This window comes from Mustela lutreola, chromosome 17 (genome assembly GCF_030435805.1).
Source record: "Mustela lutreola isolate mMusLut2 chromosome 17, mMusLut2.pri, whole genome shotgun sequence".
In the NCBI taxonomy this organism is placed as follows: Eukaryota; Metazoa; Chordata; class Mammalia; order Carnivora; family Mustelidae; genus Mustela; species Mustela lutreola.
Genome location: NC_081306.1, coordinates 7,061,966 through 7,088,367, shown reverse-complemented (window position 1 = coordinate 7,088,367; position 26,402 = coordinate 7,061,966). Strand labels below are relative to the sequence as shown.

The following is a 26,402-nucleotide window of genomic DNA, read 5'->3' as shown; positions in this document are numbered from 1 at the left end:
ATGAGATTGAACTAGCCAGTGAAGAGCTGGAGGAATGACATTCCAGACTGATGGAAGAGCAAGAACAAATGCTTCAAATTAGGGAAGGACTATATGTGTTTAAAGAACAGAATGGAGGCTTGTATGGCTGGTATAAGGTAGAAATAAAGCTGTACAACACCTTTATTAAATACCCTAAATACTGTTTCACAAGACCACAACAAAAATGTTTCATTTAGAGCTTCTCTGGGATTATGTCTCTCAGAGCCCAATTTTTTTTCTTCTGTGGTTTATGCATGACTACCCACTGAGACATCTTTCCCTCTTACAAAAAGTCAACAAAATTTCAAGTTATCTGTTTCCCATTATTTCCCCCACTTCTATTCTCCATGTTTTTATAGATTTATACATTTTTGTATATCTTTAATGATATTTGAAAGATTTTAGGGAAGGAAAGAAGCAAATGTGTGTGCTCAACTGACCATTTGAATGTGGGAAATCTGAAGTTTTTCAGGTAACATAGTAATTATTTGATTTTCGATATAGCTAAGCTTATGAAGCTGTCTAAATTTATCGTATTTTTCCTGGGAGCATTTTACCAACTTCTTCAGTTACTGGTCTATTCTTTCTATTGTTCAATTCACATGAGTATGGCCATTTATATTTTTCTTTTAAAAAATTATTTATTCTGAACTCATCACTAATGGCCAATTAATCTCTGACAAAGCAGGAAAGAGTATCCAATGGGACAAAGACTTTTCAACAAATGGTGTTGGGAAAACTGGACAGCAACATGCAAAAGAATGAAACCTGGCCACTTTCTCACATCAGATACACAGATAAACTCAAAATGGATTAAAGACCAAAATGTGAGACTTGAAATCATAAAAATCTGATGAGAGAATACAGACAGTAATCTCTTTGACACCAGTCATAGCAGCCTCCTTCTAGATATGTCTCCTAAGACAAGGGAAACAAAAGCAAAAATAAACTATTAGGACTTATTAAAGTGAAAAGCTTCTGCACAGGGGTGCTTGGGTGGCTACAACAGTTAGGCATCCAACTTTTGATCTCAGCTCAGATCCTGATCTCAGGGTCATAAGTTCAAACACTTGATTTAAGTCTACTTAAAAAAAAAGAAAAGAAAAGAAAAAGAAAACTTCTGCACAGCGAAGGAAACAATCAATAAAACTAAAAGGCAAACTACAGAGTGGGAGAAGATAATTGCAAATGACAAACCAGATAAAGGGTTAGTATTTTAAATATACAAAGAACTTATAAAACTCAACACCTGAAAAAAGAATGATCCAATTAAAAATGCATAGAAAACATGAATAGACATTTTTCCAAAGAGGACATCCAGAGGGCCAACAGATATGAAAAGATACTCAATATCACTAATTATCAGGGAAATGCAAATTAAAACCACAGTGAGTTATCACTTCACACCTGTCAGAATGGCTAAAATCAACCACATAAGAATCAACAAGTGTTGGTAAGGATGTGGAGATAGGGGAACCCTGTTACACTGTTGGTGGGAATCCAAACTGCTGAAGCCACTCTGAAGAACAGTATAGAGGTTCCTCAAAAAATTAAATAGACCTACCCTATGATCCAGCAATGGCATTACTAGTTATTTACCCAAAGAATACAAAAAATATTGATTTGATGGGATACATGCACCCCAATATTTATAGCAGCATTATCTACAATAACCAAACTATGTAAAGAGCCCAAATGTCCATTGTCTGATGAATGGATAAAGAAGATATGGTATATATATATATATATATATATATATATATATATATATATATCTGAGTTATATATATGAAACCTTGCCATTTTCAGTGTCATAGATGGAGCTAAAGAGTAGTATGCTAAGCAAAATAAGTCAGCCAGAGAAAGGCAAATGCCACATGATTTCATACATATGTGGAATTTAAGAAACAAAACAAAAGAGCATGGGGGCAGGGGGAAGAGAGGCAGAGACAAACCAAGAAGCAGAGTATTAACTATAAAGAACAAAGTGTTGGTTACCAGAGGGAAGGTGATGGAGGAATGGGTAATGTAGGTGAGGGAGATTAAGGAGTGCCGTTGTGATAAGCACCATATGTTGTATGGAAGTGTTGAATCACTATATTGTAGACCTGAAACTAATATTATACTGTATGATAACTAACTGGAATTTTTAAAAATCTCTCTTTTCTTTTTAAAAAGTTGCTATAAAATATGAGTTTTGAAAAAAATTATTCTCATTTCCAGTCACTGACATAAAATTAAATATAGTTATTTTAGTCTCTTCTGTAAGTCCTGTCTACTTTCCCCTTCCTAATATAGTATACTTGGGGGGAGGGGTTCCCATATATTTTATTACACTTGATCACCAAAGGCTTATATAAATATACATAATTTTCAGGAATCAGCCTTTATTTTTATTCTCCTTTTTTAATTCTTTTTAATTTCTATTTTGTTAATTGCAACATTTTAAATTTTCTTGTCCTGTTTCAAATTTCTTTTTTTTTTTTTAATTTTTTATTTTTTATAAACATATATTTTTATCCCCAGGGGTACAGGTCTGTGAATTACCAGGTTTACACACTTCACAGCACTCTGTTTCAAATTTCTAAGCGAATATTTACCTCTCCTTCTTTTTAGAATAAAGTCTTAACAAAGGTATATATCCAATTAGGTTCTTTATATGTAATTTAATATTATAGTTTTAAGTTTTTAAAAATTTCTATTTTGTTCATTTCAGATATTCCTTGTATAATTTGCTTCTGCCTTTGCTTTACTTAGTGTTACTGCATATGGTCACAGTATTTGGCAATTATACTATAAAACTATATCACAAAATGAAAAAACAACCCAGAAAATGGAAGAGAATGTTTGCAAACCACATATCACATAACAGGTTAATATTCAAAATGGATAAGGAATGCAGTCAACTTAATAACAAAAATGATCCAGTTTAAAAATGGGCAGAGAACCATAAGGGAAGGGAAGGAAAACTGAATGGGAAAAAATCAGAGAGGGAAACAAACCATGAAAGACTCTGGACTCTGGGAAACAAACTGAGGGCTGCAGAAGGGAGGGGGTGAGAGATGGGGTGACTGGGTAATGAGTATTAAGGAGGGAATATATTGTGATGAGCACTGGGTGTTGTGCACAACTAATGAATCTTTGAACACTACATCAAAAACTAGTGATGTACTAGTATATGTTGACTAATTGAACATAATTTTAAAAACTTGTTAAAAATGGGCAGAACTAAATAGACATCTTTGTAAAAAGGACATCAAAATGGCCAACAGGCACATGAATACTCTACATCAATAGTCATCAGTGAAATGCAAATCAAAATCACAATGAGCTATCACTTCCTATTAGATATCTATACCTATTAGAATACCTATCTAGATATCTAATCACTATTAGAATGGCTGATATCAAGAAGACCATAGATGATAGGTGCTGACAAGGATGTGGTGAAAAGGGAACTTTTGTACATTGTTGGTGGAAATTTAAATTACCCCAACCACTATGGAAAACAGTATGGAGTTTCCTCTAAAAGCTAAAAAATAGATCTACCACATGATCCTGCAATTCCTATTCTAAGTAGATGCACAAAGGAAATGAAAACAGGCTTTTGACAAGATATATCCACTCCCATGCATATATCACAGCATTATTCACAACAGCCAAGATATGGAAACAACCCAAATGCCCACCAGTGGATGAATGGGTAGAAAAACAATATGGTACATAAACACAATGGAATGTTATTCAGCCATGGAAACAGAAGATGCTCTTCCATTTGAGACAACATGGGTGAAACAAGCAAATTATGCTAAACAAGATTAGTCAGACTGAAACAAATACTGTATGGTATCACTTATATCTAGAGTCTAAGAAACTTAAACCTGTAGGGGTGCCTGGGTGGCTCAGTGTGTTAAGCCGCTGCCTTCGGCTCAGGTCATGATCTCAGGGTCCTGGGATCGAGTCCTGCATCGGGCTCTCTGCTCAGCAGGGAGCCTGCTTCCTTCTTTCTCTCTCTCTGCCTGCCTCTCAGTGTACTTGTAATTTCTCTCTGTCAAATAAATAAATAAAATCTTTAAAAAAAAAAAAAGAAAGAAACTTAAACCTGTAAAAAACAGGGTAAAATTTTGGTTAACTGGGAGTGGAGGACAGTTGTTAAGAGTGATGGTGTTTAAAATTATAATGTTTAAATTTATAATGAGTACTAAATAAGCCATAGAGCTCTAATGCACAATATAATAAATATAGATAATAATGTTGTATTATAATTATGTAATGCAATCAATATTACTACATTGGCAATCACATTCCAATACATAAATTTTTTGAAGTAGCATGCTATAACACCTTAAACTTACACAATGTTAAATGTCAAATATATTCAATAAGAAATGCATAGTAGGACATAACTTCTTACCCATGTGGATGGCCATAATAAAAAAATGAAAAATATCCAAGGTTGGTGAGAATGTGGAGAAATTCTTACTTTTCATATATTGCCGGTATGAATGTAAAATGTTATAGCTGCTGTGGAAAAGAGTTTGGTGGTCCCTCAGAAAGTTAAACATAGAATTACCATATGACCCAACAATTCCACCCCTGAATATATATCCAAAAGAACTGAAAAGAAGTATTTAAACAAGAACTTGTACACAAATACTCAGAGCAAATTATTCGTAATGGTTTTTTCCCAGAAAAATTGGAAGCAATCAAGATGTTCATGCTCTGATAAGTGGATAACAAAATGTGGTATATCCATACAATGGAGTAATACTCAACAATAAAGAGAAATGAATTACAGGCAGGTGTTACAACATGGGTGAGCCTTCAAACATTCAACATTATGCTAAATGAAAAGAGCCAGATACAAAAGGCTACTTACTCTATGATTCCATTTATATTTAATGTTCGAAATAGGCAAATCCATAGAGACAGATTAGTGGTTACCAGTGGTTAGGGGTAGGGGGTTAGTAATGACTGTTTCATAGATACTGGGTTTTCTTTTGGGGTAATGAAATTGTTATGGATCTAGGTAGTGGTAATTGCTACACAACATTGTGAATATATTAAGTGCCACTGAATTATACACTTTAAAAAGGTAAGTTTTATGTGTATTTTGTTAAAACAAATTGCATTTCTTCATATTAGCACAAATCAGAAAACACAATTCTGATTAAAAGAGTAATTTATCTCACATTTCAGAGATGTCTGCTATTTGAACATGTAGAATTTAGCTGTTTGTATTAGCTAATTTTCTCTGTAGTAAGGCCAAAAACTATAAGCTATTTACATTTCATTTAATGTATTCATTCAAATGGACATTCAAATGTCCATTTACATTTCAACTATTTGTTGTTTTCTTCCTTATGATTATTGCCATTATACACTTTTTTTACTTAAAATTTTTACCTATTTATAGAATAAAGGTTTTTCTCACCTTAAAGGACTTTAATTGTTTGGCATGACCTAGGTATGCCACAAATACCTTTATTTTGTTTGCTTTATATATTTGTTATAAATTAATTACTAAGCATTGTGTTCATGGAGGCTCAGCCTTTAAAATTCATTGAGTATGTGGTTATGTTGTCCTGGTAAAAACTAGAGGAAAAAAAAATCACTGGCAGAAGAACTTTTATAAAAACCATAAATATCCAGAAAGATAAATTAATAAAATATTAAGATAATTATTTCCCATATTCTATACTTCCTTAAATATAATTTAAAATTCATTTGACCCATATTTCTTAACTTTGGTGTCACTTTACACTTTGTATCAGTTTTTAAAGTAAGGCTATTTGTCTTTTATCATCCTCAGCTACTGAGAAGAGTGTCTATAATTTTGGAACGCATGGGATTGCAAAGTATTTGACTGCATTGGCTGTCTTGGGCTTATTTTATCTCCTTTTGCTTTTGTGTGTGGAGACTACATCCTGGAGCCTGCAAAACTTTATCTCTCATAAAATTTTATCTAATGTGCACAACCTATTTACAAAAGGCATGAAGGTGAGTAACTAAGGTAGACTTTAGATACAATTCAAAGAAAGCTCATTATTAGGCCAAAATGTATGAATCTACATATTCTTACCTCTATTACTTGATAATGAAAATATCACACAGTTATGTCAAGATCTAACTGGAACTAATTTGAATCATAAACCTCATTTTAATTGGGTTGACCATGATAGAAAGCACTGTCTTGTGCACTTACTGTCTTTGAGATGTATTTGGTTATAATTATGGAATTGATTTCTTAAAAGCTTTGTAGTGGTGGGTATTAAGAATAGCATGTTTTGGAATGAGCAGTGGGTGTTATAGGCAGCTAATGAATTGTTGAACACTACAACAAAAACTTATGATGTATGATATGATGGCTAACTGAAATATATACATGACATGATATATATATCACTTATCATCATATAACTTTTGATGTATGATATAATGGCTAACTGAAACATATATATATGTTCTCTCTCTAAAATAAGTAAATAAAATTTTAAGATTCTCTCTCTCTCTGCTCCTCCCCTCTTTGCACACACACACACACACACTCTGAAAAAAATACATCATTTTCATTTCACTTCATCTCTTCTCCCACTCCATAGTCTGCCTTTCAGTTTTGTTGATTGTGTCCTTCACTGTGCAGAAGATTTTTTATTAATTTATTTTTTATTTATTTTCAGCATAACAATATTCATTATTTTTTCACCACACCCAGTGCTCCATGCAATCCGTGCCCTCTATAATACCCACCACCTGGTTCCCCCAACCTCCCATCCCCCGCCCCTTCAAATCCCTCAGATTGTTTTTCAGAGTCCATAGTCTCTCATGGTTCATGAAGTTCTAATAGTTTATCTTTGCTTTTGTTTCCCTTGCCTCAGGAAACATATCTAGAAGGACGTTACCATAGCCAATGTCAAAGAGGTTACTGCCTGTATACTCCCCTAGGATTTTTATCCTGTCTCAAATTTAGGTCTCAAATCCATTTTTGTGTGTGGTATAAGAAAGTGGTCCAGTTTCATTCTTTTGCATGTTGCTGTCCAGTTTTCTCAACACCATTTGCTGAAGAGACTGTCTTTTTCCCTGTGGATAGTCTTTCCTGCTTTTTCAGAGAATTAACTGACCATATAGTTGTGGGATCATTTCTGCGTTTTCTATTCTGTTCCATTGACCCTTGTATCTATTTTCATGCTAGTACAATACTCTTCGGATCTCTACAGCTTTGTAATATAACTGGAAGTCTGGAATTCTGATGCCTTCAGCTTTGCTTCACTGTTTCAAGGCTGCTTAGGCTATTCAGGGTCTTTTGTGGTTCTGAACAAATTTTAGCTCTACAAAAAAAAAAAATTGTTAGTATTTAGGTTGGTATTACATTGAATATGTAGATTGCTTTGTGTAACATGGACATTTTAACAATATTTTTTCTTTTAATCCATGAGTATGGGATGTCTTTCCAATTATTTATATAATTTTCAATTTCTTTCATCAATGTTTTATAGTTTTCAGAGTACAGATCTTTGGTTAGATTTATTCCTAAGTATCTTGGTTTTTTGTACAATTGTAAATGAGATTGATTCTTTAATTTCTCTTTCTACTGCTTCATTATTAGTGTATAGAAATACAACAGATTCCTGTATGTTGATTTTATATACTGAAACTTTACTGAATTCATGTATCAGTTCCAATAAATCTTTTTGGTGGAGTCTTTCTACGTTGTTTTCTACATTGAGGATCATGTTGTCTGAAAATAGAGAAAGTTTGACTTCTTCCTTGCTGATTTGGATGCCTTTTATTTTGTTGTCATTGTCGTTCTTGTTGTTGTTGCTGTTTTCTGAATGCCATGGCTAGGACTCAGTACTACGTTAAATAACAGTGATGAGAGTGAACATCTCTGTCTTGCTCCTGACCATAGAGGATGATACCAGCTTTGGGTTTTTCATAGATGTCCTTTATTGTGTTGAGGTATGTTCCCTATAACCCGACTTTGTTGAGATTTTTTTTTTTTTATCATGAATGAATGTTGTTCTTAGTCAAATGCTTTTTTCTGCATCTTGTGAAATGATCATATGGTTCTTAGGCTAGATGCCCCTGCAATGAAGAAGTTGTTCCCTTTAGCTTTGGGGAGTACTATCTTCAGACAACCTTCACTTGTCATTATCTTTATGGATTGCTTCATCTATAAAAATTCTTATCTCCCAAGGTGACACTTCTTCCCAGATGGCCAGCATCCAATCACTTGCGGATACAAGAGCAAAATGCTTTGTGTTCTCAATGCCTCTCAAAGAACTTCAACGCTTTTCATGGGCTCAACTGAGAATATCATTTGGCCTGCATCACAGCTTAACTTCTCCCTCTGCCTACTCCCAATTCCTTCCTCTCCTTTACACAGTTCTGGTCCCAAGGGAACTCTACCTGCAAGTTAGTTGCAGGAGAGTTCTAAGAAAGTATATAATAGGATGGGGTTTTTAGGACTAGCTGATTCCCCAACTCAGCTGTCAATGAGGTCCATGTTACTGGTAGCAAAGGAAACAGATTTCCTCTGACACAAAGTAGTAGTCTAGTTGTTAATTTTTTCACCAGTGTTGTCAAGAGTGTCAAGTCAAGAGAATGCACTGATTGATGTATATATCAGAGAATCAAGAAATATGGGGAAAATAGCACACATTAGAACAATGGAGCTGTGAAACTATTGCTAAGCTCTTTGGTTTAGAAAATAAAAGGCCAGGAGTTACTAGTAGGAAACTGAAAGCCTCCTTTTCCACTTTCACTGTGAAAGTGAAAGGGCTTCCTTGATCACATCTAATGGATCCCTTATTTTCTTCAGTGGAAGTGCAAAGTGAGTCCTGGGATCAATGTCCAATTTTCAGATTTGATGAGCTCCAGGAACATCAAACTATCAATCAAGGCAGATCTGCTATGCCAAGATCACAACTCTTGTTAGAAAGGAATGGGACACTGATACATGGAATAGGGACATCTGAGTTAATGACCCAAAATCTTAAATTCCCAGATTTCCCTAAACAATCTGAGTCTAAAGAAGTGACACACTGGGCACCTGGGTGGCTCAGTGGGTTAAGCCTCTGCCTTCAGTTCAGATCATGATCTTGGGGTCCTGGGATCGAGCCCCACACCAGGCTCTCTGCTCAGTGGGGAGCCTGTTTCCTCCTCTCTCTCTGCCTACCTCTATGCCTACTTGTGATCTCTCTCTCTCTGTCAAATAAATAAATAAAATCTTTTTTAAAAAAAAGTGACACACTTCTCTTTGTTAAGAATTCATACTCCCTTTTCAGGCAAAGAAAATTTGGAGGCCTCCCCTGCAAAACAGCATGTTCTCATTCACAGCTTTCATAATCTACCAAATACTCCCTCACTAATCAGTAGAACACAAAGACAGAAAAGACTGTAAGACACTATCTACCAAATAAATCTAATTTGCATTTATAGAACATAACCCATAATAAGAGTAGTACATATGGAACCATCAACCAAAATACATCAGTCACAATTTTAAAATAATAGAAATGCAGTGCTTTCTGATCATCTTTAAATTTGACTATAAATGAATAACAAATATAATGGGAAAACCTCTATAAACATTGGGAAATTAAGAAACACGTCTTTGGAACACATTCATCAAAAAGGAAATTGCAGAGGAAATTAGGAAATATTTTGAACTGAATGAAAATGAAAATACAACATACCAAAATTTGTGGGATGTGACTAAAGCATTGTTTTAATAGAAATTTAAAGTATTTTTTAAAGATTTTATTTATTGATTTGACAGAGATCACAAGTAGGTAGAGAGGCAGGCAGAGAGAGAGGGGGGAAACAGGCTCCCTGCTGAGCAGAGGGCCTGATGTGGGGCTTGATTCCAGGACCCTGAGAACATGACCTGAGCCAAAGGCAGAGGTTTAACCCACTGAGCCACCCAGGTGCCCCTAGAAATTTAAAGTATTAAATGCTTATATTATTCATGAAAAAAATTCCAATTTTATTTTTTTATCCCCTTCTTCTATGTTCATCTGTTTGTTTCTCAAATTCCAGATACAAGGGAAATCCTAAGGTATTTGTCTTCCTGACTGAATTATTTCACTTAGTATAATACCCTCTAGTCCCATTCACATCTTTGCAAATGGCAAGATTTCACGTTTTTTTAATGGCTGCATAGTACTCCATTATATATATATCACACCATATATATATAATGCTGCCACCAGCAGTGGAAGCTTATATATATATATCTCAAATATATGTGAGATATAAATATCATATTTTGATGGCTGCATAGTATTCCATTATGTGTGTGTGTGTGTATAAACACTGCCATCAGCAGTGGGAGTTCAGTATATATATATCAAGATATATATCTTCATATATATATATATGTGATATATCTGCTAATGGATATCCGGGATTCTTTCATATATTGACTATTGTGAACATTGCTGCTATAAACATTGGGGTGCAGGTGTCCTGTTTGTATCCTCTGGATAAATACCTAGTAGTGCAACAGTGGGGTCTAGGGTAGCTCTATTTTTAAGTTGTTTTTTTTTAAGATTTTATTTATTTATTTGACAGAGTTTACAAATAGGTGGAGAGGCATGTAGAGAGAGAGGAAGGGAAGCAGGCTACCCGCTGAGCAGACAGCCTGATACTGGGCTCGATCCCAGGACACTGGGATTATGACCTGAGCCGAGAGCAGAGGCTTTAACCCACTGAGCCACCCAGGAGCCCCTCTATTTTTAAGTTGTTGAGGAACCTCCATCCTCTCTTCAAGAGTGGCTGCAACAGTTTGCATTTCCCCAAACAGTGTAAGAGCATTCCCCTTTCTCCACATCTCGCCAATATCTGTTGTTTCCTGAGTTGTTAATTTTAGCCATTCTGAAAGAGAGTTAACCCATAAGAGATGCTGAATTCTAAGAAATAAACTGAGGATTGCTGGAGAGGAAGTGGTTGGAGGGAAGGGATAATTGGGCGATGGGCATTAAGGAGGGCACTTGATGAAATGAGCACTGGATGTTACACGCCACCAACAAATAACTAAATTCTACCTCTGAAACTAAAAAAAAAAAAAAAAAAAAAAAAAAAGTCCCAGGTTAATAATTGAAACTTCCTTCTCAATAAATTAGGAAAAGAAGCAAAATATACTCAGAGAAAGCAGAAGTAATAAAAATAAAAGAAATAAAACTGAAAACAGAAGAGTAATTGAGAAAAATTAATGAATGCAACCAAAAACTAATTTTTAAAAATGATTATAATTGATAAATCTATAGCCAGAGCAATCATGAAATAGAAACAATAGAAACATATTACCAGTATGAGGACAAATGAAAAGATTTCACTATGGATACCACAGAAGTTAAAATCCAGCCTATGTCATATATTTGTTACCTTAGATGAAATAGAACAATTCCTAGAAAGACCCAACCTTATCAAAACTCACTCAAGAATAAAGAAACTAAATAGTTTTATTTCAATTAAAGACATTATTTGCATAGTATAAAACCTGCAAAGAAGAAAATGCTAAGCCTGTATAATTTCACATACAAATTCTATCAAAAAAATTAAAGAAACAGCATCAATTCTGCATTCTTTCCTCCAGAAAGAAGAAGTGAGATCATTTTCCAACTCATTTTGTGAAACTGTCATTACTCTAATACCAAAATGGAGAGATTAGAAAAAAAAAAAAAAAAACAGTATCCCTCAAGAACACAGACACATAAATTCTCAACAAAATATTCACAATAGAACCCAAGAATATATGGAAGGAAGAATAAACTGTGAACAAATGGAATTTATTCCATGAATGTAAAGCTAGTTTAATATTTGAAAATGAATATTAGCCACAAGGTCAATAGTCTCAAGAAGAAAAACCACATGTTCATGCCAATTATTGCATAAAAAGCATTTGACAACATTCAACATCCATCTGTGATTTTTCAAAAAACTGCTAACCAAGGAAAGAAAGGAAACATTTTAACCTGATAAGTGGGATTCACTTAGATAGTCTGCAGCAAACATGATGATAAAAGAGTGAATGTTTCCCTCCTAAGATCAAAAGCAAGGAAAAGATGTCCATTTTGACTGCTCCCATACATCCAATTTTTAGACTGGAAAAGAAAAAACACTTAAAGCAGCTCTCTAGTCACTCTTCTAACTAGCATGTTTACTGAGCTAAATATATTCTCCCACTCCATTCTTCCTTAATGAAGTACCATCAAATGAGCAATTGATGCAAAAATAGCCAATTCAAAAACAACAACAACAAGGCTGTGCTCAAACACTACAAATTACTATTCACAAAACGTGCCCTGTTGGTTCATTGCTACTTATCTCTCACTGAGCTCCCACTGCTGATGGCAACATACTTTCTTCCCCACCACATCTTCACTCTTTCAATGAATCCCTACTTATTCAAGCTCTGACTTCACCTCTAGAAGGTATTTCCTTTAAAAAAAATTCATTCTTTCTTAAAAATTGGATCTCATGACATCTGTATCTTTGGGGTAAATACCCAGTAGTGCAATGGCAGGGTCATAGGGAAGTTCTGTTTTTAATTTCTTGAGGAATCTCCACACTGTTCTCGAAAGAGGCTGCACCAACTTGCATTCCCACCAACAGTGTAAGAGGGTTCCCCTTTCTCCACATCCCCTCCAACACATGTTGTTTCCTGTTTTGTTAATTTTGGCCATTCTAACTGGTGTAAGGTAATATCTCAATGTGGTTTTAATTTGAATATTCCTGATGGCTAGTGATGATGAACATTTTTTCATGTGTCTGATAGCCATTTATATGTCTTCATTGGAGAAGTGTCTGTTCATATCTTCTGCCCATTTTTTGATATGATTGTCTGTTTTGTGTGTGTTGAGTTTGAGGAGTTCATTATAGATGCCCTTAAATGGATAAATGGATAAGGAAAATGTGGTCCATATATACTATGGAGTATTATGCCTCCATCAGAAAGGACAAATACCTAACTTTTGTAGCAACATGGACTGAACTGGAAGAGATTGTGCTGAGTGAAATAAGTCAAGCAGAGAGAGTCAATTATCACATGGTTTCACTTATTTGTGGAGCATAACAAATAACATGGAGGACATGGGGAGTTAGGAGAAGGGAGTTGGGGGAAATTGGAAGGGGAGGTGAATCATGAGAGACTATGGACTCTGAAAAACAATCTGAGGGGTTTGAAGTGGCAGGGGGGTGGGAGGTTGGGGTACGAGGTGGTGGGTATTATAGAGGGCACAGATTGCATGGAGCACTGGGTGTGGTGCAAAAATAATGAATACTGTTATGCTGAAAATAAATAAAAAATAAATTTAAAAAAATTGGATCTCATGGTATCCTCAACATATTTTATTTGTAACAAATCACACTAAACAACAATATTAGTACCAGTGTGGCTTTTGTTTTCCATGAAGTACCCATGTTATTGGCAAGAACATACTACTTACTCACAGCTTTAGAAACACTTGCTCTTGAAATCTAAGCAAGTGAAGAATAAACTTATTGCATGAGAGCTCAGGAAATTGGTAGGAATGTTCTCGGAAATTAAGCAAACATTTTCTGACATCTTTGATATTACTTCCTTGGGCCAGCATTCAGAAGGTCTTTCATTTAAACCAGATGCTTAAAGTGTATTCTTATCTATGATTTTTGTCTTAAAAATGTAGGCTGTAGTGTCCTGTCAAGTGGTCAAGGAGTATGAGGATGAAGATGTAAAAAATGAAGAAAACAGAGCCCTGACACTACCTCCCAAGTTAAAGAATATCCCACTGGTTTTGAAAGAACTTACAAAGGTAATGTCATTCAATAATCAACATTGTCCTAAACTGTAGCCCACCATCCCTGGCAAGAATTTATTGGTAGTACTACTAATCTATTAGTAGAGTACTACTAATCTAATCTACTAATCTCTTAGTTCTATGGGATTTGTAAAATAGAAGGCTGAGAGTGGAAGAGTGAAACTGTCACAGGTACCAGTCTATAGGGATTTGAGGTTATGGTTGTAGTTGGCCCATAATCGGTGCTCCAGTACACTATGGGTTTTTTTTCCTTATTTTCTCAGGTTTATTATAAGTGTCCAGTTGTAAAGGCTATAAGAAATATCTCCCTTGTAGTCCAGAAATCTGAGTCCTTTGGATTACTTGGATTAAGTGGAGCTGGGAAAACCACTACCTTCAAAATATTGACTGGAGAGGAGACTACAACATCTGGAGCTGTGTTGATTGATGGCTTTAACATTACCAAAAATATCAGAAAGGTATTTCTGTTACTAATCACTGAGTTGGTACCCTAAAGGAGGAGGCAACTGGGCAAGTAGTTGGGAGACATGAAAGGGAACTTAGAAGTGCATATATGTGTGTGTGTGTGTGTGTGTGTGTAAACATATATACATACTCTTTTCTCAAAAGTAACAGAATCCAGGGACAACAATAGTCATGATAACATATTGAGTTTGGGAAAAGGCAAATATTCTTTCTGTTTGAGACAAAGTATGAGTATCTTTAACAGGCCAAATTAGAAACAGTAAGAGTAGTTATTTCACTTAAACTACCATGACACAATTAAGATTTTGGTATGAAAAAAATTATTAGAAAAAGTAATTGTGAAAGATGTTAAGGAAGTCACATTGACAGGGTTTGGTTTCCATTTGGATGTGGGTTATAAGGAAAACAAATTATCTTAAGATATGGCCCAGATTTCTATCATGATCCAGTGGATAGGTGCAAGTTCCACGTACCATTATAGTAAACACAGGAACTGAGTGTGTTTGAAAGAGGATATGTTGGGGCGCCTGGGTGGCTCAGTGCGTTAAGCCTCTGCCTTCGGCTCAGGTCATGATCTCGGGGTCCTGGGATCGAGCCCCACATCGGGCTCTCTGCTCAGTGGTGAGCCTGCTTCCTCCTCTCTCTGCCTGCCTCTCTGCCTACTTTTGATCTCTCTCTCTCTCTGTCAAGTGAATGGATAAAATCTTTAAAAAGAAAAAAACAACCTGAGGGGTTTGAAGAGGCGGGGGGAGGTGGGAGGTTGGGGTACCAGGTGGTGGGTATTATAGAGGGCACGAATTGCATGGAGCACTGGGTGTGGTGAAAAAATAATAAATACTGTTATGCTGAAAATAAATAAATTAATTTTAAAAATAAAAATTTTTTTAAAAAAGAAAAAAAAGAATGAGGATATGTTGAGTATAAGAAACCTATGACACCTACCTATGAGAGAACAACCTACAGTTGGAATCTATGAATTGATGTAGAGATATAAATTTGGGATTTATCAAAGTACAAGTGAAATTTGAAATGGGTAGATAAAATAATCTATTGGGCAAATGTAAAATAATGAGAAGAGAGATAGGGGATGAATCCTGAGGACTAACAACATTTCTAAAATAGAATAACTGAAGAAAATATTGGGTGGGATTAGTGAAATAGAAGGAAAATCTGGATAAAGTTTTATTGCACAATCTACATGAAGAGAAGATGTCAAGAAGAAAATAAAACAGAAATGTCAGGCAGGTAGACCTGAATAGTATACACTGGACATCATCAAAACCTGAAGCAGTGAGCTGACACACAGGTGAGGATGGGAAATACTGAATGTGGACAAAACATAAAAGAAAGGCAGCTGTCAAAACAGGAAAAAGAGTGACACCCAGAGTTTTAGAAAATGACAAAGAATCATAATTTCTAGTAACTAGTAACTAAAGCATGTTTGTATAAATGGGGGGGGAAAGTTTAAAATATATAGCAACAGGAGCTCTCTGAGAAAAGAATGTATTCCTTCAAATGAACCATAAATCAAAACAATATAAAAAGGTATACAAATAAGTTTAATTCCCTTTCCTACCCACCTTTCTTTCATCCCTTCCCACAGAAAAAGATAACCACTTTTATCACACTACATACACTTTATGCATATTCAATAAAACATAATTACTTATCTTCTGTTGCATTACACAAAATGTAACATATTATACACAATCTTTAGGATCTTGCCAAAATGGTTATACAAATTTGTACTACACAAGCAATTTTTGCAAATCCCTATTTCTCTAAACCAACCACGACAGAGTATATATGATCAACTCTTGGGGATTTTTGCCAGTCTGGTTGATTTTTCTCAAATGGCACTTTGGTGTAGCTTTAATTTTTCTCTTATTATAAGAGAGGTTGCCTAACTTTTTAAAGAAAAAATTTATATAATAAAGGTGTGCAACATGATGGTATATCTATAATAAAGGTATACAACATTATATATATATATATATATATATATAATATATATGTATATATATATATACATATATATTATGTATATATATATATATATCAAACTAATCAACACATCTTCTCTTTATTGAAGAGACTGTCTTTTTTCCATTGGGTATCTTTTTCCTCCTTTCAGAGAGAGATCACAAGTAGGCAGAGAGGCAGGCAGAGAGAGAGGGGGAAGCAGGCTCCCCACTGAGCAGAGAGCCCAATGCAGGGCTCAATCCCAGGACCCTGAGATCATGACCTGAGCTGAAGGCAGAGGCTTAACCCGCTGAGCCACCCAGGCAACCCCTATATGTTTGTTTTTGTGCCAGTACCATACTGTCTTGACGATCACAGCTATGTAATAGAGCTTGAAGTCCAGAATTGCAATGCCTCTAGCTTTGGTTTTCTTTTTTAACATTCCTTTGGCTATTCAAGGTTTTTTCTGCTTCCATATAATTTTAGGGTTGTTTGTTACAGCTCTATGAAAAATGTTGATGGTATTGATAGGAATTGCATTGAATGTATAGATTGCTTTGGATAGCATAGACATTTTAACAATATTTGTTCTTCCAGCCTATGAGCATGGAACATTTTTCCTTTTCTTTGTGTCTTCCTTAATTTCTTTCATAAGTGTTCTATAATTTTCAGAGTACAGATCCTTTACTTCTTTGATTAAATTTATTCCTAGGTATCTTATATATTTTGGTACAATTATAAATAGTACCAGTTTCTTAATTTCTCTTTCTTCAGTGACATTGTTAATGTATAGAAATGCAACTGATTTCTGTGCATTGTTTTTATATCCTGCCACATTGCTGAATTCCTGTATGAGATCCAGCAATTTTTGAGCAGAGTATCATGCCATCTTTGAAGAATGACAGTTTGCTTTCTTTTCCAATTTGGATGCCTTTTCTTTCTTTCTGTTCTCTGGTTGCTGAGGATAGGACTTCTAGTGCTATGCTGAACAGCGGTGGTGAGAGTGGACATCCCTGTCATCTCCCTGACCTTAGGGGAAAAGCTCTCAGAGGCAGGAGCAAACTTGAGCTCAGCTTGTTAGCCAATATTCCTAGAGTATAAGACATTGACATCAGCCAGGTGTTTAGTGGCAGCAATGGCATGAGCTATCAGGAGGAACATCTCAGGTTCTCTTTAGATTTATGATATAGATGCTATCACTTTTCTTTTGTAGATGTTCCACTCCATTTGGAAGTCAAGGTTGATGCTGCACTCTCTTTCTTCATTTGAAGGACATCAAGGGCTCCAGACATTATGAAAGTTTTCCTTTAAATTATGACCATATCTCCTCTTTGGCTTGCATAGAAAGGCTAGCCATTATTTCCTTGAGTAATGTCTTTCTGTCCCTCCTCTCTCTCTTTGTTTACTTGGACTTCCATAGTGCAAATATTGATACACTTGGTAGTATCCCGTAAATCCCTTAAATTATCATTCCTCTTTTTCATTCTTTTTTTCCCCCCTCTGGATGATTTCCCTTGGCTTGTCTTTGAGTTCACTGATCCTTTCTTGCATTTCATTTGGTCTGATGTTGATCTCTATAATTGAATTTTCAGTGCAATTATTAGATTCTTCACTTTTATGATTTATGTTTCATACTTTTTAATATTTTCTCTCTTTGTTGACATTCTCACTTTTTTCATGAACTGCTCTCCTCACCTCAGTGAGCATCTTTATGACCATTATTTTGAATTCTTTGTCAGGTAAATCATTTCTCTGCATCCCATTAGGGTCAGTTTCCAGAAATTTATCTTGTTCTTTGTTTATTCTTTTATTTCATGTTCATTTTCCTTGGCTCTGAATTGTTTTCTATGTATTACATTAAAATAGCTATCTCTCCTAGTCTTAACAGACTGAACTTGAAGAAGCTAGTAGGAGATAACCCTTGCCAATCAGCCCAACTAAAGATATGGGTGCCTCTCCAAACTTTGTGCTTGTCCAAACTGCCATGTTTGTTCTTAGTGGGCCCTGAGAGATTAGGTTATACCAAGTTTCATCGGTGCTCTGAAGGCAGAGGAGAAATGCACACACCTGTTCAGGCTCTTGGTGTACTACAAAGTGCCTGCCCCATCAGCTCCTAGATGCAAGATAATTAGAATCCTAACTTGCAGGCAACATTTGGGAAAATTGGAATGTTAGATACACCGTCTAGCCCCTTTTAGGGAGAAACTAGTAAGTGGGTGCTTTTGTCTGCTCTCTGTCCCTAGCCAAGGGCAAGAGCTGCTGGGAGTGCTTGTGTGCCTATTTAAAGCCATCTCTTTGTTCTCTGTGGTCCTGGGAGACTAACAAATGCTGAAGACCATCAGCTCCCAGAGTTAGGTGATTTAGAAGCCAGTCCCACAGGTGGCAGCTGTAAAAGTTGGGGTGCTAGGTATGTGGACAAACTCCTTTCCCAGAGAAGCTAGAAACTTGATTTTATCGTTAGAGGAAGCCATAGAGAGAAGGCAATTCCTTCATGCTCATTCAGGCTCCTGAAAGACTACACTTACCAGCCCTATAAGCTCCCAAACACAGACTAAGTGGAAGCACAACTCTTGGGCAGCAGTGGGAAAGTATTCAGTCTAACCCATCACAGGGAGAATATGGGAACGGGGTGTTTTTCCCCTTTCCCTCTGCACTGAACCTGAGTGTATAGCCACAGCATATCATTACATGCTTGTTTAAAGTCACCTCCTTGAGTCTTAATTATAAAGAACAATCTGATGGTTACCAAAGAGGAGATGGGGATGGAGGTGGGAATAGGTCAAATAGGAGATGGGGATTAAGGTGTACACTGGTTCTGATGAGCACAGGGTGATGTATGGAATTGTTGAATTACCATACTGTATACCTGAAACTAATATAACATTGTATGTTAACTAACTGGAATTAAAATAACAACTAAAAGAAAATAAAATAAATTTTAGAAATAAAATATAATTTAAAATACCTTTGCTTTGGGGGGAGGAGTCAAGATGGCGGAGAAGTAGCAGCCTGAGACTACTTCAGCTAGCCAGAGATCAGCTAGATAGCTTATCTAAAGATTGCAAACACCTGAAAATACATCGGAGATCGAAGAGAAGAAGAACAGCAATTCTGGAAACAGAAAAACAACCACTTTCTGAAAGGTAGGACCGGCGGAGAAGTGAATCCAAAGCGACGGGAAGATAGACCCCGGGGGGAGGGGCCGGCTCCCGGCAAGCGGCGGAACAACCGCGCACAAAATCAGGACTTTTAAAAGTCTGTTCCGCTGAGGGACATCGCTCCAGAGGCTACCCAGGGCAAAGCCCACACGGGGTCAGCGTGGCCTCAGGTCCCGCAGGGTCACAGAAGGATCGGGGGTGTCTGAGTGTCGCAGAGCTTGCGGGTATTGGAACGGGAAAGCCAGCTACAGAGACAGAGCCGACAGTAAGCTCGCAGCTCGGGGTGACCTTGAACCGGTCGCAGGCTCGGTGAGCTCGGAGCGCGGCCCGGAGGTCAGGCAGACGGGAGTAACTGGGCGCGGTTCTCTGAGCGTGCACTGAGGAGTGCGGCCCTGGGCTCTCTGGCTCCTCCTGGCCGGAGACCAGGAGGCCGCCATTTGTATTCCCGTCCTCCGGAACTCTACAGAAAGCGCTCAGGGAACAAAAGCTCCTGAAAGCAAACCCAAGCGGATTACTCACCCCGGACCCAGGTAAGGGCGGTGCAATTCCACCTGGGGCAAAGACACTTGAGAATCACTACAACAGGCCCCTCCCCCAGAAGAGCAACAAGAAATCCAGCCGAGACCAAGTTCACCTACCAAAGAGTGCGGTTTCAATACCAAGGAGAGCAGCAGAATTCTAGAGGAGGAGAAAGCAAAGCACAGAACTCATGGCTTTTTCCCTGTGATTTTTTTTTAGTCTTGCGGTTAATTTAATTTTTTTCTTTTTCATTTTTTGTTTTTTTTTCTCGCCTTCGGGTAAAAAAAATTTTTTTAACGATTTTTTACTAGTTTAATATATATATTTTGTCTTTTTTATATTTTTCTTAGGTGTTTTTTTTTTAATTCTTTACTTTCTATTTTTTTTTCTCTTTTCTCTTTTTTTTTTTTTTTCCCTTTCTTCCTTTTTGAACCTCTTTTTATCCCCTTTCTCCCCCGTCACGATTTGGGATCTCTTCTAATTTGGTTAAAGCATACTTTCCTGGGGTTGTTGCCACGCTTTTAGTATTTTACTTGCCCCTTCATATACTCTTCTCAGGACAAAATGACAAGACGGAAAAATTCAACACAAAAAAAAGAACAAGAGGCAGTACCGAAGGCTAGGGACCTAATCAATACAGACATTGGTAATATGTCAGATCTAGAGTTCAGAATGACAATTCTCAAGGTTCTAGCCGGGCTCGAAAAAGGCATGGAAGATATTAGAGAAACCCTCTCGAGAGATATAAAAGCCCTTTCTGGAGAAATAAAAGAACTAAAATCTAACCAAGTTGAAATAAAAAAAGCTATTAATGAGGTGCAATAAAAAATGGAGGCTCTCACTGCTAGGATAAATGAGGCAGAAGAAAGAATTAGTGATATAGAAGACCTAATGACAGAGAATAAAGAAGCTGAGCAAAAGAGGGACAAACAGCTACTGGACCACGAGGGGAGAATTCGAGAGATAAGTGACACCATAAGACGAAACAACATTAGAATAATTGGGATTCCAGAAGAAGAAGAAAGAGAGAGGGGAGCAGAAGGTATACTGGAGAGAATTATTGGGGAGAATTTCCCCAATATGGCAAAGGGAACGAGCATCAAAATTCAGGAGGTTCAGAGAATGCCCCTCAAAATCAATAAGAATAGGCCCACACCCCGTCACCTAATAGTAAAATTTACAAGTCTCAGTGACAAAGAGAAAATCCTGAAAGCAGCCCGGGAAAAGAAGTCTGTAACATACAATGGTAAAAATATTAGATTGGCAGCTGACTTATCCACAGAGACCTGGCAGGCCAGAAAGAGCTGGCATGATATTTTCAGAGCACTAAATGAGAAAAACATGCAGCCAAGAATACTATATCCAGCTAGGCTATCATTGAAAATAGAAGGAGAGATTAAAAGCTTCCAGGACAAACAAAAACTGAAAGAATTTGCAAACACCAAACCAGCTCTACAGGAAATATTGAAAGGGGTCCTCTAAGCAAAGAGAGAGCCTACAAGTGGTAGATCAGAAAGGAATAGAGACCATATACAGTAACAGTCACCTTACAGGCAAAACAATGGCACTAAATTCATATCTCTCAATAGTTACCCTGAATGTTAATGGGCTAAATGCCCCTGTCAAAAGACACAGGGTATCAGAATGGATAAAAAAACAAAACCTTGCCTCCAAGAAACTCATTTTAAGCCCGAAGACACCTCCAGATTTAAAGTGAGGGGGTGGAAAAGAATTTACCATGCTAATGGACATCAGAAGAAAGCAGGAGTGGCAATCCTTATATCAGATCAATTAGATTTTAAGCCAAAGACTATAATAAGAGATGAGGAAGGACACTATATCATACTCAAAGGGTCTGTCCAACAAGAAGATCTAACAATTTTAAATATCTATGCCCTCAACGTGGGAGCAGCCAACTATATAAACCAATTAATAACAAAATCAAAGAAACACATCAACAATAATACAATAATAGTAGGGGACTTTAACACTCCCCTCACTGAAATGGACAGGTCATCCAAGCAAAAGATCAGCAAGGAAATAAAGGCCTTAAACGACACACTGGACCAGATGGACATCACAGATATATTCAGAACATTTCATCCCAAAGCAACAGAATACACATTCTTCTCTAGTGCACATGGAACATTCTCCAGAATAGATCACATCCTCGGTCCTAAATCAGGACTCAACCGGTATCAAAAGATTGGGATCATTCCCTGCATATTTTCAGACCACAATGCTCTAAAGCTAGAACTCAACCACAAAAGGAAGTTTGAAAAGAACCAAAATACATGGAGACTAAACAGCATCCTTCTAAAGAATGAATGGGTCAACCGGGAAATTAAAGAAGAATTGAAAAAAATCATGGAAACACATGATAATGAAAATACAACAGTTCAAAATCTGTGGGACACAACAAAGGCAGTCCTGAGAGGAAAATATATAGCGGTACAAGCCTTTCTCAAGAAACAAGAAAGGTCTCAGGTACACAATCTAACCGTACACCTAAAGGAGCTGGAGAAAGAACAAGAAAGAAACCCTAAGCCCAGCAGGAGAAGAGAAATCATAAAGATCAGAGCAGAAATCAATGAAATAGAAACCAAAAAAACAATAGAACAAATCAAGGAAACTAGGAGCTGGTTCTTTGAAAGAATTAATAAAATTGATAAACCCCTGGCCCGACTTATCAAAAAGAAAAGAGAAAGGACCCAAATAAATAAAATCATGAATGAAAGAGGAGAGATCACAACTAACACCAAAGAAATACAAACTATTATAAGAACATACTATGAGCAACTCTACGCCAATAAATTTGACAATCTGGAAGAAATGGATGCATTCCTAGAAACATATAAACTACCACAACTGAACCAGGAAGAAATAAAAAGCCTGAACAGACCCATAACCAGTAAGGAGATTGAAACAGTCATTAAAAATCTCCAAACAAACAAAAGCCCAGGGCCAGACGGCTTCCCAGGGGAATTCTACCAAACATTTAAAGAAGAACTAATTCCTATTCTCCTAAAACCGTTCCAAAAAATAGAAATGGAAGGAAAACTTCCAAACTCATTTTATGAGGCCAGCATCACCTTGATCCCAAAACCAGACAAGGATCCCACCAAAAAAGAGAGCTATAGACCAATATCCTTGATGAACACAGATGCGAAAATACTCAACAAAATACTAGCCAATAGGATTCAACAGTACATTAAAAAGATTATTCACCACGACCAAGTGGGATTTATTCCAGGGCTGCAAGGTTGGTTCAACATCCGCAAATCAGTCAATGTGATACAACACATCAATAAAAGTAAGAACAAGAACCATATGATACTCTCAATAGACGCTGAAAAAGCATTTGACAAAGTACAGCATCCCTTCCTGATCAAAACTCTTCAAAGTGTAGGGATAGAGGGCACATACCTCAATATCATCAAAGCCATCTATGAAAAACCCACCGCAAATATCATTCTCAATGGAGAAAAACTAAAAGCTTTTCTGCTAAGGTCAGGAACACGGCAGGGATGTCCATTATCACCACTGCTATTCAACATAGTACTAGAGGTCCTAGCCTCAGCAATCAGACAACAAAAGGAAATTAAAGGCATCCAAATCGGCAAAGAAGAAGTCAAATTATCACTCTTCACAAATGATATGATACTATATGTGGAAAACCCAAAAGACTCCACTCCAAAACTGCTAGAACTTATACAGGAATTCAATAAAGTGTCAGGATATAAAATCAATGCACAGAAATCAGTTGCATTTCTCCACCAACAACAAGACAGAAGAAAGGGAAATTAAGGAGTCAATCCCATTTACAATTGCACCCAAAACTATAAGATACCTAGGAATAAACCTAACTAAAGAGACACAGAATCTATACTCAGAAAACTATAAAGTACTCATGAAAGAAATTGAGGAAGACACAAAGAAATGAAAAAATGTTCCATGTTCCTGGATTGGAAGAATAAATATTGTGAAAATGTCTATGCTACCTAAAGCAATCTACACATTTAATGCAATTCCTATCAAAGTACCATCCATCTTTTTCAAAGAAATGGAACAAATAATTCTAAAATTTATATGGAACCAGAAAAGACCTCGAATAGCTAAAGGGATATTGAAAAAGAAAGCCAACGTTGGTGGCATCACAATCCCGGACTTCAAGCTCTACTACAAAGCTGTCATCATCAAGACAGCATGGTACTGGCACAAAAACAGACCCATAGATCAATGGAACAGAATAGAGAGCCCAGAAATAGACTCTCAACTCTATGGTCAACTAATCTTCGACAAAGCAGGAAAGACTGTCCAATGGAAAAAAGACAGCCTCTTCAATAAATGGTGCTGGGAAAATTGGACAGCCACATGCAGAAAAATGAAATTGGACCATTTCCTTACACCACACACAAAAATAGACTCAAAATGGATGAAGGACCTCAATGTGCGAAAGGAATCCATCAAAATCCTTGAGGAGAACACAGGCAGCAACCTCTTCGACCTCAGCCGCAGCAACATCTTCCTAGGAACAACACCAAAGGCAAGGGAAGCAAGGGCAAAAATGAACTGTTGGGATTTCATCAAGATCAAAAGCTTTTGCACAGCAAAGGAAACAGTTAACAAAATCAAAAGACAACTGACAGAATGGGAGAAGATATTTGCAAACGACATCTCAGATAAAGGACTAGTGTCCAGAATCTATAAAGAACTTAGCAAACTCAACACCCAAAGAACAAATAATCCAATCAAGAAATGGGCAGAGGACATGAACAGACATTTCTGCAAAGAAGACATCCATATGGCCAACAGACACATGAAAAAGTGCTCCATATCACTCGGCATCAGGGAAATACAAATCAAAACCACAATGCGATATCACCTCACACCAGTCAGAATGGCTAAAATCAACAAGTCAGAAAATGACAGATGCTGGCGAGGATGCGGAGAAAGGGGAACCCTCCTACACTGTTGGTGGGAATGCAAGCTGGTGCAACCTCTCTGGAAAACAGCATGGAGGTTCCTCAAAATGTTGAAAATAGAACTGCCCTATGACCCAGCAACTGCACTATTGGGTATTTACCCTAAAGATAGAAACGTAGTGATCCAAAGGGGCACGTGTACTGGAATGTTTATAGCAGCAATGTCCACAATAGCCAAACTATGGAAAGAACCTAGATGTCCATCAACAGATGAATGGATCAAGAAGATGTGGTATATATACACAATGGAATACTATGCAGCCATCAAAAGAAATGAAATCTTGCCATTTGCGACAACATGGATGGAACTAGAGCGTATCATGCTTAGCGAAATAAGTCAGGCGGAGAAAGACAACTATCATATGATCTCCCTGATATGAGGAAGTGGTGTTGCAACATGGGGGCTTAAGTGGGTACGAGAAGAATAAATGAAAGAAGATGGGATTGGAAGGGAGACAAACCATAAGTGACTCTTAATCTCACAAAACAAACTGAGGGTTGCTGGGGGGAGGGGGTTTGGGAGAAGGGGGTGGTATTATGGACATTGGGGAGGGTATGTGCTTTGGTGAGTGCTGTGAAGTGTGTAAACCTGGTGATTCACAGACCTGTACCCCCGGGGATAAAAATATATGTTTATAAAAAATAAAAAGTTATATTAAAAAAAAAGAGAGATTAAATAGCTTATCCAAGGTTACTCAGCTAATAAAAGGCAAGAGCTAAGATTTAAAAAAAAAAAAAATACCTTTTGCTTTCTGTGGTCCTGAGGACAAACAAATATCAAGCCATATCAGCTCTCAGAGCTGGGTGATTTGGGATCTGATCCCTTAGGTAGCAGCCACAAAAGCTGAGGAATTAGATGTGTGGTCTTGGGCGCCCACCTAGCTCAGTAGACAGAGCATGGTGACTCTTGGTTTCTAGGTTGTGAGTTTAAGCCCTACAGTGGGTGTACAGATTACTAAAAAATAAACTTAAAACAAAAATGTGTACTTGTTATAGAGTGAGACTTCCAATTTAGCAACTCAGTTATTGAGGTCACAATGACTTCCCCCCTCTGTGTTAATTAGCTAACTTCTCTCCATTCTTCAATTTTTGGTTAAAGGAAAAAAAAAAAAAGGTGTGTGACCGTAAGTTTTCATTCCTCGGGGAAAGACTGGAAAATGGGATTCCTTCCTAATTGTAAGGCATTATGCTAGGAGTAGGGTTTACAGAACAAGTGTGTCTCAGCTTTTCCTACCCATTTTGATGTGGGTATTTTCTGTCACCCAATATGTAGGACTGTCTTAATTTTTTTCTATATTTCTCTCAAAAGGATTTGAACCATATGTATCTGTTTATTTGGTGCATCCATGGAGAGGGGAAGTGAGGAGCTTCCTATTCCACCATCTTGCTGACATCACTACAGCTTTTTATATGTTTAAAAATCTTTTGAATTTCCTCCCCTATGAATAGTCTGTTTTTATCCTTTATACATCTTTAACTTATTGACATTT

At 36.9% G+C, this 26,402-nt stretch overlaps 1 protein-coding gene across 1 annotated transcript in view; it reads left to right on the top strand.

Annotated features, from left to right (window-relative positions):
- LOC131819762 (phospholipid-transporting ATPase ABCA3-like) overlaps nt 1-26,402 on the top strand; it is a 187,998-nt gene that overhangs the window by 144,072 nt on the left and 17,524 nt on the right. Inside the window, exons 24-26 of the mRNA XM_059155049.1 lie at nt 5,834-6,021; nt 13,692-13,817; nt 14,087-14,281. Coding sequence (XP_059011032.1) covers nt 5,834-6,021; nt 13,692-13,817; nt 14,087-14,281 — 509 coding nt within the window. The remainder of the gene's footprint in view (nt 1-5,833; nt 6,022-13,691; nt 13,818-14,086; nt 14,282-26,402) is intronic.